This window comes from Dermacentor albipictus, chromosome 2, assembly GCF_038994185.2.
Source record: "Dermacentor albipictus isolate Rhodes 1998 colony chromosome 2, USDA_Dalb.pri_finalv2, whole genome shotgun sequence".
NCBI classification, from domain to species: domain Eukaryota; kingdom Metazoa; phylum Arthropoda; class Arachnida; order Ixodida; family Ixodidae; genus Dermacentor; species Dermacentor albipictus.
Window position 1 is genome coordinate 145,560,874 of NC_091822.1, and position 17,772 is coordinate 145,578,645.

At 49.7% G+C, this 17,772-nt stretch overlaps 1 protein-coding gene across 4 annotated transcripts in view; it reads right to left on the reverse strand.

Moving 5' to 3' along the window:
• Positions 1–17,772, reverse strand: part of LOC135904687 (phosphatidylinositol-3,5-bisphosphate 3-phosphatase MTMR3) — a 49,031-nt gene that overhangs the window by 18,787 nt on the left and 12,472 nt on the right. For all 4 annotated transcript variants that reach the window (XM_065435606.2, XM_065435605.2, XM_065435607.1 and 1 more), the window contains exons 8-11: positions 14,677–14,872; positions 14,313–14,498; positions 13,344–13,511; positions 11,952–12,802 (exon numbers count right to left, since the gene is read on the reverse strand). In XM_065435606.2, the coding sequence (XP_065291678.1) occupies positions 11,952–12,802; positions 13,344–13,511; positions 14,313–14,498; positions 14,677–14,872 (1,401 nt within the window). The remainder of the gene's footprint in view (positions 1–11,951; positions 12,803–13,343; positions 13,512–14,312; positions 14,499–14,676; positions 14,873–17,772) is intronic.

Consider the following 17,772-nt stretch of genomic DNA (forward strand, 5'->3'; position numbering starts at 1 on the left):
GACGTAGTTTGCCAGCTGTGTCACAGATATCTTGATCAGGGCTACAGGATCTTTATGGACAATTTTTACAGTTCTACTAGCCTGTTCAGTCATCTTCTCAGCCGAAAAACATTGGCTTGCGGAACCACACGCAAGGATCGCCGAGGATTTCCTGCCGAACTGAAGGATGCACGGTGGGAAAAAAAAGCTCGACGTGGCGACATTCGATGGTTGCGCGATCAGAACATCCTGTACCTTCAGTGGAAAGACTGGCGTGTTGTCAACATGATGAGCACGATTCATACTGCAAATGACACGGTCACCGCAAAAAGAAGGGAAAGAAGGCAAAACTCCTGGACTCAGATATCTATAACAAAGCCTCTGCTGATCCATGATTATAATGCTGGCATGCTAGGCGTAGATAAATCGGATCAAATGATTGGATATTGACACGTGTATTTATATTTATCGGGCGACCAGGTTTCACCGACTAACAAATCTTATCGCGCAGCGCGGGACGCGCTTGCATGTATCCGAAGTTTCTGGAAAGTTATCGATGCTTCTATCCGCGTGTCTGTTGTCGCCGAACCTTGTGTTATCAGATTTCATCGCGTGACATGAATGGTGTAGAACTTTGTGGAAGACACGCGGGTCCCATCAGGTAATCTGGAACATTCGACGACTGATCTATAAAAGCCGACGCGCTTCACCCGCTGGTCAGTTTTTCCGACGATCGCCGACCGTGTTCGCCGCTATCGTTGTGCTATAAGTGTAGCCTGTTTTTGTGGGCACAGGTTCGCCCAATAAAAGTTAGTTTTCTCGTTCACAGTATTGCTACTGTGTTATTGCTTCTTTCTTCACCGTCACTACCACGTGACATCTGGTGGAGGTGCTTTTCGTCCATGTACAGGACGCCCCCGACAAGCCGTGATCCCAGCCCAGACCGCGAACAGAACACCAACGTAATCCCGGACCACCGAGCAAGCCGCCGTCTTCAACAGCTGCCCCCGGAGCACGGACTTCTACCTGAGAAGACCAAGAAGATTGTGGCCAAGGCAACCGCAATGGCAGCCCCAGCGTCCCCCATCGTCCTGCAGCAGCCCAGGGAACCACCGACGTTCCGCGGTTCCACATTTGAGGACCCGGAAACCTGGCTGGAAGCGTATGAGAGGGTCGCTACGTTTAACAACTGGGCAAGCGACGACAAGCTACGACATGTCTATTTCGCATTGGAGGACGCCGCCAAGACGTGGTTCGAGAATCGAGAAGCCACCTTGACGACGTGGGACCTCTTCCGAAGCGGCTTCCTGAAAACATTTCAAAGCGTCGTGCGAAAAGAACGAGCCCAAGCTCTACTGGAGACAAGAGCGCAGCTGCCGAATGAGACGATCGCGATTTTCACTGAGGAAATGAGCCGTCTGTTCCGCCACGCCGACCCAGAAATGTCCGAGGAGAAGAAAGTACGTCTACTGATGCGTGGCGTAAAGGAGGAACTTTTCGCCGGTATGGTAAGAAGTCCACCGAAGACCGTCGACGAGTTTCTTCGTGAGGCGACGAGCATCGAGAAGACACTGGAATTGCGGAACCGGCAATTTGACCGACGCACCAAGCCAACAAGCTACTCCGGAATTCAATCACTGGCCACGGACGATTTATGCGAGACCATCAGGGCCATCGTGCGCGAAGAACTGCGCAAGGTCTTGCCATCGTCGCAGCCTCAAGTGGCCTCGATCGCCGACGTCGTGAAAGAAGAGGTGCACCGATCGCTAGGAGTTCCTGAGGTGCAACCACAATTACCGCAGCCCCAGCCAGAAGCGATGACTTACGCCGCCATCGCACGCCGTCAAGCTCCCCCTCCGCGACAACGCCAGGTCCCTGTAGCGCCGCAATTCCGTCGTCCACCGCCGCCGCCGCCAGCACGCCCACCCGTCGCCCAGCGCACCTACGCGAGGAAGACGGACATTTGGCGCGCCCCCGACCACCGCCCGCTCTGCTACCACTGCGGCGAAGCCGGGCACGTGTACCGCCGATGCCCATACCGCGACCTGGGATTGCGAGGCTTCGCCGTGAACGCACAGCGCCCGAGGGAAGGTGAACGCCCTCGTGACATCGCCGATTACCTCGCCGCTACTCAGTGGAGCCCTCGACGACCGTCCCGTTCGCCGTCACCAGGCCGCTACCTGTCGCCGCAGCACCGACCATACACCGGCCCAGCCCGGGGCCGCTCTGCGAGCCCATATCCGGAAAACTAAAAGCAGCAACCGATGGAGGTGCGGTTGCTGTTCGTCGAATTGACGAAGATCCTCCGCCGCCGACGAAGACGACGAAGAAACCGTCTCGACGACCTAATGACGACACGCCGCCGTCCCGACGAAGTCAGGAAGCCAAGACTACACCGACGAAAGACGACTTGACGAAGCGACGTTCCAGCTTCAGTTCAACACGACGCAGCCGTGATCCGACGCCACGACCTAACTGCAACGCCAGACAAAGAACCACCGACCTTGACGTGCTTCTCGACGGCCACGCAGTCACTGCCTTAGTCGACACAGGGGCCGATTACTCCGTAATGAGTGGACGCATCGCCGCCCAGTTGAAGAAGGTTAAGACTGCATGGGAGGGCCCCCAGATTCGGACCGCTGGAGGGCACCTCATTACGCCGACTGGAATCTGCACGGCAAGAATTACCATTCATGACCGGACTTACCCTGCCACCTTCGTTATCCTGCAACAGTGTTCACGAGACGTCATTCTCGGCATGGACTTCCTGAACAACCACGGCGCCATCATCGACCTGAAGTCGCAGTCAATAACGCTGTCGGAAGATCAAGCGATACCATCGGAGCGCCCTTGTAGCCACCACGCCTTGAGTGTGCTCGAAGATCAAGTGAGCATCCCGCCTCGCTCCAGCATCGTTATTTCGGTCGGCACCGAAACACCCGCTGACGTAGAAGGCGTCATCGAAGGCGACCATCGTCTACTACTCGACCATGAAATTTGCGTCGCAAGGGGGATCGCTCGACTGCACGGAGGAAACACGAGAGTGTTGCTGACAAACTTCAGCCAGGAGTTCAAGCACATCAACAAGGGCACGACGATCGCATTCATCGAGGAAATACAGGAAACCAGCGATGCCTTCGTCCTCTCGGATTCTGTTGCATCTACCCCGACGACCGTAGTTCCCGAGCCAGACTTCAACATAAATCCAAGTCTCCCCGTGATTAAGCAGCAACAGCTCAGAAGTCTGCTTCGACGATACAAAGACTGCTTTTCGACGTCATCAAGGATTCGACAAACACCAGTCGCAAAGCATCGCATAATCACCGAAGAGAGCGCTCGACCACTACGTCAGAGCCCTTACCGAGTTTCGACGCGAGAACGCGAAGCTATAAGACAACAAGTCGACGAAATGCTGCGCGACGACATCATCCAGCCGTCGAAAAGCCCGTGGGCGTCTCCAGTTGTTTTAGTAAAGAAAAAGGACGGAACCCTACGTTTCTGCGTCGATTATCGTCGACTGAACAAAATCACGAAGAAAGACGTATACCCCCTCCCACGGATAGACGACGCATTAGATCGGCTCTGCAATGCTAAATACTTCTCGTCGATGGACCTCAAGTCTGGCTACTGGCAAATAGAAGTCGACGGAAGGGATCGCGAAAAGACCGCCTTCATCACGCCAGACGGCCTCTATGAATTCAAGGTTATGCCGTTTGGACTGTGCTCAGCGCCTGCAACGTTCCAGCGCGTGATGGACACGGTTTTAGCAGGATTGAAGTGGCAGACCTGTCTTGTTTACTTGGATGACGTCGTCGTCTTCGCCGGAAATTTCGACGATCACCTTAAGCGGCTTGCGACAGTATTAGAGGCCATCAAGTCATCAGGGCTCACCCTGAAGCCGGAAAAGTGTCACTTCGCTTACGATGAGCTTCTATTCCTAGGCCATGTCATCAGCAAATCTGGAGTACGCCCCGACCCGCAGAAGACAGCTGCCATCGCAAAGTTCCCGCAGCCAATCGACAAGAAGGCAGTGCGCAGATTCCTTGGCATGTGTGCCTACTATAGGCGCTTTGTCAAGGACTTTTCACGCATCGCTGAGCCGCTGACGCAGCTAACTAAATGCGACGTCGAGTTCAAGTGGGAAACGCCGCAGGCCGAGGCATTTCAAGAACTCAAACGACGCATGCAGTCGCCGCCCGTACTTGCGCACTTCGACAAACACGCCGATACCGAAATCCACACTGACGCCAGTAGCCTAGGCCTCGGCGCCGTCCTGGTCCAGAGAAAAGATGGACATGAACACGTGATAGCTTACGCTAGCCGGTCGTTGTCAAAAGCGGAAGGCAATTATTCTACAACCGAAAAGGAATGCCTCGCCATCGTTTGGGCTACAGCGAAATTTCGCCCTTACCTATATGGCAGGCCATTCAAAGTCGTCAGCGACCATCACGCCTTGTGTTGGCTAGCGAATTTAAAGGATCCCTCAGGACGGCTGGCACGGTGGAGCCTCAGACTACAAGAATACGACATCACCGTAACATACAAGTCCGGACGAAAACACTCAGACGCCGATTGCCTATCCCGCGCCCCCATTGACCCGCCGCCGCAAGATGACGAGGATGACGACGCCTTCCTTGGAATAATAAGCGCGGAAGACTTCGCCGAACACCAACGAGCGGACCCGGAACTTAAAGGCCTCGTCGATTATTTGGAAGGGCACACCGACGTTGCCCCCAGGGCATTTAAGCGCGGATTATCTTCCTTCACGCTTCAAGACAGTCTACTCGTGAAGAAGAACTTCTCGCCAGTCCGCGCCAATTACCTTCTTGTTGTCCCGTCAGGACTTCGTCCAGAAGTATTGCATGCCCTACATGACGATCCGACCGCTGGACACCTCGGATTTTCCCGGACACTATCAAGGATACAAGAAAAGTATTATTGGCCGCGCCTGACCGCCGACGTCGCCCGTTATGTCAGAACATGCCGAGACTGTCAGCGACGCAAGACACCGCCGACAAGGCCAGCCGGATTACTACAGCCAATCGAGCCTCCTTGCCGACCATTCCAGCAGATCGGGATGGACTTGCTGGGACCCTTTCCGACGTCAATAACCGGAAATAAGTGGATCGTCGTGGCGACGGACTACCTCACCCGCTTCGCTGAAACAAAAGCACTGCCGAAAGGTAGCGCAGCCGAAGTGGCGAAATTCTTTATCGAAAACATCCTGCTGCGACATGGCGCCCCAGAAGTCCTCATCACCGACCGAGGAACGGCCTTTACAGCGGAGCTCACCCAAGCCATTCTGAAATACAGTCAGACAAGGCACAGGAGGACAACGGCTTACCACCCGCAGACGAATGGTCTTACGGAGCGGCTGAATAAGACCCTCGCCGACATGCTAGCGATGTACGTCGACGTCGAACACAAGACCTGGGATGCCGTCCTGCCGTACGTAACATTCGCTTATAACACGGCGGTGCAAGAAACAACACAGATCACGCCGTTCAAGTTGGTTTACGGCAGGAACCCGACGACGACGCTCGACGCCATGCTGCCGCACGTAACGGACGAAGAGAATCTTGACGTCGCTACCTATCTCCAGCGCGCCGAAGAAGCCCGACAGCTCGCCCGCCTGCGAATCAAGAACCAGCAGAGGACCGACAGCCGACACTACAATCTCCGACGACGCTTCGTCGAGTACCAGCCCGGCGACCGTGTTTGGGTATGGACCCCTATACGCCGACGAGGACTGAGCGAGAAGCTTTTGCGTCGCTATTTTGGACCGTACAAGATCATCCGACGTATTGGTGCACTGGACTACGAGGTCGTGCCAGACGGCATTTCGCTGTCACAGCGGCGCCGCTCACGACCTGAAATTGTCCACGTTGTGCGGCTCAAGCCGTACCACCAGCGTTGACGAACTTTGGGACTTCGCGTAACTGACCTTTGGACTTTATTTCTTTTCGTTGTTTTGTTACTTATGTTTAATAAGTGTCCCTTTGTGTTTCGCTCTCTTTGTAGCATCGGGACGATGCTTTTTAAGAGGGGGGTATTGACACGTGTATTTATATTTATCGGGCGACCAGGTTTCACCGACTAACAAATCTTATCGCGCAGCGCGGGACGCGCTTGCATGTATCCGAAGTTTCTGGAAAGTTATCGATGCTTCTATCCGCGTGTCTGTTGTCGCCGAACCTTGTGTTATCAGATTTCATCGCGTGACATGAATGGTGTAGAACTTTGTGGAAGACACGCGGGTCCCATCAGGTAATCTGGAACATTCGACGACTGATCTATAAAAGCCGACGCGCTTCACCCGCTGGTCAGTTTTTCCGACGATCGCCGACCGTGTTCGCCGCTATCGTTGTGCTATAAGTGTAGCCTGTTTTTGTGGGCACAGGTTCGCCCAATAAAAGTTAGTTTTCTCGTTCACAGTATTGCTACTGTGTTATTGCTTCTTTCTTCACCGTCACTACCACGTGACAATATCATAATGTTCTCATGAGAAGCGTACGGTGGTGGAAGACTCTGTTCTTCCACTGCATCGATATTGCATGTGTGAACAGTTTCGTACTCTTCCAAGCTCACCGCACATTGCACCCAGAGATTCCTGAGCTGGCACGCACTGCCGGGTTTGACCACCTAGCTTTTAGAGAAGAGCTCATTCGGCAGCTTCTGAATCTTGACGGTGCCAAGCAAGCACACACGCCTCCACCACCCGTCGCAAAACATGCACTCCACAAGCCGGAAAAAGTGGCAAAACGCAGAAACTGCAAGCTGTGCTATGAGCAGAAGAAAATCGAGCTCAAAACTAATGTCTTTTGCAGCACATGCCAAGTTCACTTGTGTTTTACGACTGCCCGGAACTGCTTCGTCGAGTGGCACAAGAACCGTGGGACCTGAGTGGCTGACCACTGGTGCAAGCTAGATTTCACACAAAAAAAAGACAGTTGTAGATACGCGTGCCAAATTTTCACAAGCAAGAAAGGAGGCATTGTAGCACATTTTGTATATCATGAATTTTTTTTATTATGTTTTTCCACTTGTATATCCATGACTTTTCCAACTTTTTTATGTTGTTCTTTCAGCAAATCTTGAATTTGAGATTTTTTAAAAAATATTATATATCACTTTTAAGTCTAACCTTTCTTTATGCATGAAAGACCATCTAATTAGCTACATTTTGATGAACATTGCAGCAATATAGCGCAATGACTATTCGTAATAAAAAATAATTTTTGACACCCATCAGAATTGCCTGTTTTTTCCCCGGTCCCGAAAGAGTTAAGCAATGGCTCATACCCTCTTTAAGGCAGAGGCAACAAGCGCTCAGCAAAGTGAAGTGAACAGTGCGTACATACATTGAAATCACCCATACAACACACAGAACAGCATACATTTCAATAAAGAACAAGCTCAAAACAAGCACCCGAACCATCAATAAAGCATTGCCTACCCCCAGGCATGAGGCCGGGATTTCTTTTTTTTTGTTCCAAACAGGGGGACGGGGTCTAAGGTTTCATTATTATCTGTTTATGTTTTCCATGTGTGGCGCATAATAATACAACCATTAACTTCAGCAGTCCCTTTGTCTGCCTCAAGGTGTGTACCATCCTTTACTTGTTTGGGGTGGGCATTCGAAGGATACGCAACGTTGTTCACAGGCGACACGCCAAAAAAAAATCGAAAGGGGGGGAGTGGAGGGGGGGGGAATTGAAGATGTCTGTGGCAGCACCTCTTGGATGTGACGCTAACTGTGCCACAGGAGCAGCCGAGTAAGCCCACTGCCCCCTTCTAGTACACCGTAACTCTGTCACAGTTCACATCAGGCAATAAGTTGCTGCCTGTAGAAATTCCTATCTAAACAACATAAAGAAAGGGTGGGTACAAGAAAACAACTTTAAAATATTCTTGGACTATTCGTACTACAGTGGCTTAAAAGTGCAGCGTCAGCTGGTGTTTCGGAAGCTCTACTGAGATTTTGCGCTAGTTAGCTGGTCTCATAAATACGTAATTACACCCGCTTGTTGGCCACTTTTCTCAGGGGCCCAATGCAATTAACCTAGTGTCATTTTCAGACCTGCTAACCTTAAGATGCAAAAAATACCCCCCCACCCCCGCCACACACACAAACCAAAATTTGGTGAAAAGTAGCGAAAATTGTTTTCTACACAAGGACATACTCTGTTTATTAAAACGTACTAGTTGACTGTTCTGTGGAGATGCTGTGAGAAGGCATTCTGCTCTATATAAGCAGCAAAAATGATTTCACTGAAAAAAAAAGAAATGTTCACAATATCTGTAAAGTATTCGTGTAATGGCGGCCAAAATTTCACATGCCATTCTTCATAAAGGCCAGGCTCTCAGAAATCCTTCGACAACTATAATTGCATTCAGTTGAGATTAGCTTAGTTAGTGGCGTCAATACAATCGTAAGCAACTACTAGAAATCAGGCCACTTACAATAAAATCTCAATAGTTGATGGTATGCATTTGCATATCAGGCATCTTGGAGGGGATCCATTCTTTTTTGGAATGACGCCATCCTATTGCTTCGGCTTTTGCTAAGTAAGTGCAGGTACCACTCCTTGCTCAACAAGCACTTTCAAATTACGTAAGATAATAATCGGACCCTGTAGCTCATTACCTGATCATGCACATGAAATCCTAATGCCTCGGGAATGTGCGCACTGTTTATCAGTGAGGGCCGCACATGTTACAGGTCGTGTGCAACGGACAGCAGTCAGCACTTCGGTGCAGCTAGAGAATGATTGTGCCCAGCACGTGCACTAGTTTAGACAGCCACTTTGGTGTTATAAACTCGGCTGCTGGATAAATTTAAAAGTAATGGTGAACAGCATCAAAACTTTCCATCCAAGAAGCTTTCCCACAAACACCTATCACGGAAAAGGCAAACAAAAGGCGAAAATGTCAACAATGAATGTGCACCTACATCAATCAACCATCAAGCTGCTTTATCAACGTAGAGAAATGCGTTCGAAGTTAAAATAGACAAGTTCAGAAACACTTTGCAGCAATGAAGTACTTCAATACGATCAGCAGAATTGGAGTTATTGGCAGTCAAAGATCCCCTTTGATCCCCTTTTGATCCCTTTGGTGGTGCTCTCGCTCCTTCTTCAATGCTTTGCGCTGCGAAGGCTACAGTGGAATGGGGCATGTTCACAACGCTGCGACTACTGAACGTCACCGCGCTGCACAGTTCAAATTTCATTTTGAATGTTCTAGTAGACAATACTACCTCCGATTTTGGTGCGCATGATGTACCTAACTCAAAGGCTATCTCTTAACTTACGGTTGAATTCACGTTTCTCATCCCTTTGCTGAGTCAAACTGCACTAGATAGCTATGCGTGGCTGTTTTCTCACACCAACTGGTAAGTAGCAAGTTTCATTTCACAGTTATCTCTGCAGCAATGACACAATTTCAGGATGCCGAACAAAGCGTTGCCTTTATGTTTGCTTGTGCAATTGTGTTTGTGCAAGTACGTTGGCAGCGGCCACATCGAGGAAGTGATGGATGCCGCATTGCAGACTCGCACTGAAAGTATTCCAGCGTAACAACCTTTGACCATGATGGCAACCCACATTGTATGTGTGCAACTCGAGGAGGAGACGACCTGTTCCAGTTGGATTTTGGTGCTTGGGCAGGCTCGTCATGTGCCTGGAGCCACGTGCCATGTGCGTCACCCACGGACAGCACTCGGAGCATGCGGTTGTTCTCAGTGAGCGGGCTCGTCGCACCACCCTGCGGTGGCCTACGGTATCTACGCTACGCAGCAGACTCAGCATGCAACTGTAGTGGATAGCTGTTAGTATAGCACAATGTCTGCTTTGTGTATGTTAGAGCTGGAGCGCGTGCTCCCGTGTTCCAGTCTGGCCATGCTATGCGGTGCAGACTGGCTTTGTTCTGCACCAGCTTGACCGGAAAGTTGCGATGATCCAAATCCAAGCTCTGAATTTTGTGCGACATTCAAATGGCACATACTGAAGCACTATCAATAGCTGAATACAAAGCGATGTCTGCCAAGGCATCTAGCCAGGAGTGAGCTTGCACTGGAAAATGTACGTGTGGTCTGACCTTAAGTTTTGCATGGTTTGAGGTTCAGTTAAGTGGTCAAAACTAATTAAAATTAGCAAGACACGACGGCCACGACCGCAATAAACAATATGAACAAAAGTTTAATTCCTTCGTGGGCGGCTGCAGCTGAGCGCGACGATACAATAATGGGCTTCTTCCGAAAGTATGTAATGCATACCGAAATCTGAAAGCCACATTCTTGCTTACTTCAGCCCGTTTAGTAACCTGCATCAATAAATATAGAGTAACAGTAGCAAGAATTGCACTGATCCAAACACCTTTTTTTGGATTGACACGAACTATTGGCGAATAGCAGTTATATATATGGGGATGTTGCGTATGACGACATATGGAAGCTGCAGGGAGCGTTGAAACGGGTGAGCAGAAGGCCTTGTTTGAAAAGATAATGGAAAAGGTGACTTGGCACTCAGCTTGCGAACTTAAGGACCATGCACGACTGCAAAATTTAGCCGAGATGCTCACAGCTATGTATGCTATCCGTGGACCGTGTTTTTTTCACCAAGCCTAAGGGGTGGTTCGAACCCCTTGGAATCAGGACCCCTAAAACAGTAAAAAACTCCCAACAGCATTCTTTCTTTTTAACCAGACAACTTTAAAACAACCATATGAAAGGTACAGTACTCAGCAATTCAAACAATGATCGACTAGCATGGTAGCTAGTGCTTTTTGCCCCACCGGTGGGTGCTGGCGACTCCAAACGGATGCATTGTACAGTAAAACCTCGTTAAACCGTACCCACTTAAACAGTAGTTTCGATTTAAAAGTAGTAAAGTCAAATCTCCGACTCGGCAGCCATTGAAAATAATGCATTTCGTATTCGCATAAACTGTACCAGCTTATTGCGTACATATCGGTTAACACGTAGTGTTTCCACTCTTCGTCGCACAATCACGGCGGTGCATCGTATCCATCGGGCAGCTTGGCAGAACAACAGCCTCCAAGCGCCCGGTGCATTCGCGCGTAAAGCCACATCGACATCATTTCGGCGCCGTGCCGCCATGACAGAGAGCATTGTGGCATCGTACAAACTAGACTCGCGTCAAGCTGAAGCTCGGGTAAAAAAATGCCGGGTGCTCAGCACAGAACAAAAATTCGACATTGCTCGTGCTATTGAATGTGACACAAAGAAGTCGGCGTTGGCACGTGACGGGGATCTACCGTTGACTACAATGTATGGCATTTGGAATGCGAAGAAGTTGCTCGACAGCGCTGCTACGATTGCAAAGAGAGGTCGGCTGTGAGGTTTGACTTTTCACCATCGATGCCTCTGTTGCTGCCGAAGTGTCCCCTAGAGACAGTGATGAGGACGGCAGGGAAAGCAACAGCACGGGCGATTCAGGCCCGACAGTGGCAGAAGCAGTGCGTTACATCAGCCTCGTGAATGCGATCATTGCGATGAGAACAGCACCCTGCAATGAAAAAGGCACCCTACGACTTCTGCAGCGCTACCGCGCACGTGCACCGAGAATAAGCAACGCCAACGAGGAATCTGCCATGCGAGTGTTTGCCAAGAAGAGGGGGCTGGCTGAAAAGCTGGCTCGCAGCTTCAGTAAGTAAGAGACCACTGACGTCGCTGCTAGGTCGCAGCAGCATCGAAGTGAATAAATACTGCATGTTTTTGCCCTTTCATCGCACTCTCTCCAAGTTCCGTTCTTTGACGGGCAAGTGGGCGATCTCATGCTATTTCGGTTAAGCAGTACCACCGTTTAGTGCATACTTTTTTGAGCTCTGGCGAACTACGGTTTAACGAGGTCTCATTGCAGCGGACAATGAAAGTGAGGGCCTTTGTGGTGCACGGCGACTGCCAAACTTTGGGTGCTCAACATCAAACTCCCAATAAGACAAGAACCTACCTAGAGTGCAGGGGTGTAGAGTAATGGGAACCTCGGCCATTGATGGCTGCTGCTCGTGCCAATGAGCTACGGGTTGCAGCCAGCAGGGTCTCGCCATTCTTATGCGACAACCAATATGGGCACTTGTTGGATGGCAGGTCCTCCACGGCAACCTCTGGGAACATGTTATACACAGCTGAACTGCTAATGTCTGTCGTACTCGTGCTAGCCGTGTTGCTGAGGAGATGTGCCTGCCGTGGCAAGGCAGACGGCACCATTGCTTCCACAGTAGCCTCACTGTCCTTTTCACTTTGCTCTTGCACTGCCTCTGTCATGGCTGAAACACATGATCCACCAGCCTCACTGACAAGGGTGTCGGTCGAGTCCTCAATGGAGGACACCGCATGTTGCTGCTGCAGCTGCTCAGTCTGTTGCACACTTTCTTCAGCTGAATTTGCCACAATGAGCGAGGTTTTGGCATCCACTGCCACTTCCTCCTGGCTGCCGTTCAAAGCTCCGTTGCTCAGGCTGCGCCGATGAGCCAACGGCGTGGCATTTTCGTCGTGCCCACTGAGCAGTTCCGACTGCAGACCCTTCAGGCTCGGGTCACTCAGTCGTCGCTGGTGCTTTTCGGAAGGTGGCGTCTGCTCAGACTGGCTGCCTGCAAACAGCGAGTCCACGGACTTGGTTTTGACGAGGTTTGTCGACGTGTCACCACTGCCAGCTGGTTCAGGAGGAGTCTCCTCCGCTGGTTCTGGGGCCTCCGATGGAGGTGTGGAAGGTGGGCCTTGTGATAGCAGTCCCGTAGATGGCTGCAGATACACCTCGCTCCAGAAGCGCAGATCTCGTACCTGGCACCGAGGCCTCAGGACCTGTTGTTAATGGAGAGGATGGGAACATTTTTCATTCACATGCCAGGAATGAGACACCAAGACAGGATTAGAAAGTGACTGACAGAGAGCCTAGGGATATGGCAGTCATTGGATGAACGAAGGCATATGCCATCCTCTGTTATCATTATACGAAGTCAGCTGTCAACCCTAATTAGTCAGACAATATGTGGCCGGTATTTATGTTGTATAAGAACTAGCCACCCTCATACGAAAGTCCACTGGCCACTTGGTGGTCAGTGCTGATGTATCACTACTGATGTCAGTACTGATGTATCACAATGTGTGGAGCGATTAGCTGTCTTTATCAGCATCAGGCAAAAAGAGGGGCACAGGTAGGCCTAGGCAGGCCAGGCACAACACTGACATTGCTGTGGCCACCATTTTGTTGCAGTACAGCTATCATGGTGAACAGGTACACAATGTTGTGAACCAGTTATCTTGAGCTACCTGTGCAAGTGTTGGAAAAGCAGTAAATAGAACCCCCATATAGAAAGCAGAATGAGTGAACTTGCAAGCACACCTGATCTGTGTGGCTGTAGAGGTAGTTGAGGTACTGTTCCGGTCTGGCCTTCAGGAAGGTCCACACCGAGAACGTTCTTGTAGCTACCGCTTCTTGCTGCCGTTCCATGGTGCTGTTCCCCAGAAAATCTCCAAATAGGCTTGAGTATGTGTGCTGTGCCAGCTTGACCTATTGGAGCAAGTGCAGTTAGCATGTAGATGAACATTGAGTGGCTATTGCAATGTGCTGAAAAAAGCCAACAAGTTCCCAAGTAACAAGGCTTGGCAGCATTGTCGTAGTCTTAGAGACATGGCTGCCAAGGCAAATGTTTATCAGTGTCACAGCTCACGTCCAGGAACAGGATGCACACAAATTGATGAGCAAAAAAGAAACCTCAATTGCAAATGAGAGCTTCTACAGCCAGAATGTGTAGGACATGCACAAGAAAGAGAACAAGGAACATCATTATCTCAACTCTGTTTGGACTCATTTCAGGTAAAGTGTACCAAGCAATTTGCCATGCAATACTCTTTCTTGCCTGTGTGCTCCCAGATTCTGGCTGTTAAACAGCCAGATCACAACCAACCAACATAGATCAGTCTGGTTAACCTCCCTGCCTTTCCTTCTTCCCTTCTTTCTCTCTTGCCTGTTAGCCAACATAACAAACACCTGTCTATCAATGTAAAAGAATAAATAATTCATCTTGAAACAAAAATGCATAAAAAGGGAGGGTGGGGGGAACAATAAAGAAAGAGCAACAGGACAGGTGAAATAAATGAAACAGGATAAATAATTATTGTGGCTGATACGACAGTACAATTTCACTGCTTATTCATAGTTGCAACAGCTCAAATGGCAATTTTCAAGCTCTGTTACGGATGGAAGAAAAGCATGCAAAGGAGGATTGGCGGGCTTTACAAGTTAAAAAATATATTATTTTGCCTGCCAAGCTTACCCACGTGAAACAACTATATAGAGTGACCTGCTCACCAAGTACTGCTGGTTGAACTGGAAGCCACATGGAAATTGTGCCAGCAGCTGATGCACACAGTCAAGCCACTGAAGAAACACTGGGCAGCGCTCGCCCAGGTCTTCAGCCGTAGCACTGTTGCCGCAGCGGTCTCCAAATTTGTGTCCAAACTCCAGCCACTCCTTTTCCACCAGTACCTGGAAACCCTGGGAAAAAAAAGCCAATGTGGCCAGTTGATGCATCAGAATTCGGCAAACCTGATAGCTACACATTTGAAAGCAGCTAACAGTTCCGACTCTGCAAGCGTATAGAGAGACTACAGGCAGAAATTCAGTTGACCTTTTCATGTCTAGCGAAGCTAAGTCCTGTGAATGAACTGCTCACCTCGATTGTCCGGTAGTAAGGGTCCAAAATAAGTTCAGCCATGGCCACAATCTGAGGTGTGCGATCCCAACCATCTGAACAGTGCACAAGCACTGGTCGCCGTTCCAGGTCAACCGCATTGGCAACCACAAGCGAGGCCTTCAGCAGACCTGACAGGTGGTATAACCATTTGCTCGACTCCAAGGTTGACATCCAGCTGTAAATGGCGATGCATAGTGATGACCATGAGCAATGGAACAAGAGAAAGAACTTGTCTCGAAAGAGTGCATAAGAAAGAGGGAACTCTGCGAGAGCAAAAGTGACAAGCATGGTCACCGGTCATCAAGTCAAGTGCAGTAGCTTACATCTGGCTGCTATTTAGATGGTGCCATTGCACACTTCTCGTTCCATTTTACTGCAACTAATATACTCTCTCTCAACTCCGTGCAGTGCAGTGAAGGCTATAGGGCACATGTCAGCCAATCAGAAACGGAACCAGCTGCATGTACCGGAGGAGGGAATAGGGCTCGCCAACCATGCACCACTAATCCCTCTCTGAAGCTTCTGTTCGGTCTGCCGTGCTGAGGGCAATCAGAGGTATACAATGAGGGAGCCTTTCTTCTAGTTTGCTTTCCTGGTTGTATGATGAAACGCACACTTTATCGAGCACTACATGGATTTGGTGAGATGGGTACAATAGGCAAATGGGAAAAGTGCAGCCTCGTTAAATCGGGATGAAGAGTCCTAAAGGCAAGCTCCATGGTGTAAAGCCACAAAGATGTGGTGGCAGTGCCATCAATTTACATGTAAACAAAAAACTGGCAAACTACCACTGTGAATTTTCTCGGAAGGTAAAAATAATAAATGTGGCCAAGCTTTAAAAGGTTACTTGGCAAAGCTTAACGTTCAAAGCTGCAAACAGCGAAGCAGTAGAGAAATGTCAATGTAGCCTGCCTTTCTTTCTTTTTTCTTTTTGACCTGCATTATGTTAGTTTGTTTACAAACACGGAGATTACAAATTAAGCTTTCTTCTACATACAGAGTGGCCCAAATTCTTGATTACATAGGTAATCGTTAGGGGAGGCCATTCACAACTTTTCTTCCCATGTGTCTCCAAACAATAAATGGCACATCTCGCGTTGCCTTTGGTTTCCATGTAGTATTGTCACATTGTTTACAAGATGGATGCGCACGTTTGCTTCTGTTAAAATAATAAAATACCTTTAGCGTCCCATTGTGTTCAAGTTGTTCGTAAGTGGTCCTCTAGACTTTTACTAGCACAATATTGTCCAAGTATTTAACATAGACACGTAATGGAGAGATATGCTCCCATAAGCCTTCACAGTCCCCGTTCACTCGCCGCAGTGGCTCAGTGTGTAAGGCATTCTGCTGTTATGAATGATGAGAGGTGGGCACGTTCGTCGCAAACACACCCTTTACAACTGCACTCCACGGCTCTGCCCCCACACTGTCCACATGCTTCGTCTGCACACACCACACGCAGCACACACAATTTGCGCCACCTGCATCTTCCTTCCTCTGTCACCGTTGTACTTGTGGCCTCCGAGAACCGCACCTTGCCTCGCCTAATATGGAGCTCTGGGTCTGCTTATGCCGCCACTCTCTTCTCGCACTGCTGCTGAGCACGAGGTCGGGGATTTGATTCCCTCCTACAGCGGCTGTCTTCCGGTGCGGGCAGAATGCGAAAATGCTGAAGTACCGTGCCTTGCTTGCAACACTAAAGAACCCTGGAGCCCTCCACTATAGCGTCCCTCAATACTATATGTGCAGCTGCTGGATCTTCACCTTACCAATAAATTAAAAAGAAAGCCACTGTTAGTGCTTTACAACTGTTAAAGAACCGTTGAATGAACATTAAGAAAATCTCTACACGAGTCTCTGAAGCAACGATGGAGTTGGTGCAAGGCACCACCGTATTTATTTGAATCTAGGCCGATATAATCATATTCCAAACTTTAGGGTCAGCTTTGATTCGAGGAGTTTAGAAAAGGCGCCAGTTTTTCATTGAAACTGCTAAATATGGTGCATAGCTAGCGCCATCTAGAAAAGTCAGCATCGCAGCTGCTACTAGCCGTGCCAGTAGCCAACCGTACACAGGTGAGGTTGCCATTTTGACCTGTGTCGTGCCGGCCATATAGGTGTGCGGCGTGGTGTTATCATGATGGCACCAAGCAGCAGATGCCACTACAGTGCCGATTTCAAGTGAAAAGTTGTGATAGCCGCAGAGGCATCGTCGAATCTTCAAGCCGGGCGGGACTTTGGTGTCGACAAGAAAAACATCTGCCGTTAGAGGGGACAACAACAGCAGCTTTTTGCGTGCGCCGCAACGAGAATGGCATTTAGCTGACCAAAGAAAGGCAGTCACCACGAAGTGGAGACAGTTTTGGCCAACTCTGTTCGGACGCAGATAGCAGCTGCCCTTCTAGTGACAACAGAAGTGCTCCAAGCGAAAGCTAGGGAACTTTCGAGGGAGTGAGGCCTAACGCCAAAGGATTTCAAAGCCAGCCGGGGCTGGCTTCAGAAATTCACGAAGCGCTTCGGCTTCTGCCTCCGATGTCGCACTTCTATCACCCAGAAGCTGCCAAGCGATTTCGAAGAAAAGCTGATAGCTTTTCAGCGCTACGGGCTGTGAAAGAGAGACGCGGCAGGCTACAACCTTGGGCAAATCGGCAACGCCGACCAGACGGCTGTGTGTTTTGGTATGCCAGTGGCATACACCGTGAATATGCCAAGGTGAAGGTGCGCTCTGCAGGCTACGAGAAGCAGCGCACAACTGTGATGCTGCGCTGCACAGCTGATGGACATAAGCTTGTATGATATTTAAAAGGAAGACACTGCCTGCTCAAGAAACTTTCCCAAGAAATGTCATTGTGTGGGCAAATGAGAATGGGTGGATGACGGGTGCGATGGTGGAAGAGTGGGTTAAGATTGTGTGGCGACAGCGTCTAGGAGCCCTTCCGACAAAGAACCCGCTCCTTGTTGTCGACTCTTACCGTGGGCGCTTGACCGACAACGTGAAGGCTGCGCTTGCCCAAGCGAACACGAACCTCGCTGTCATACCGGGCGGCACGACTTGATGTCTGCATCAACAAACCT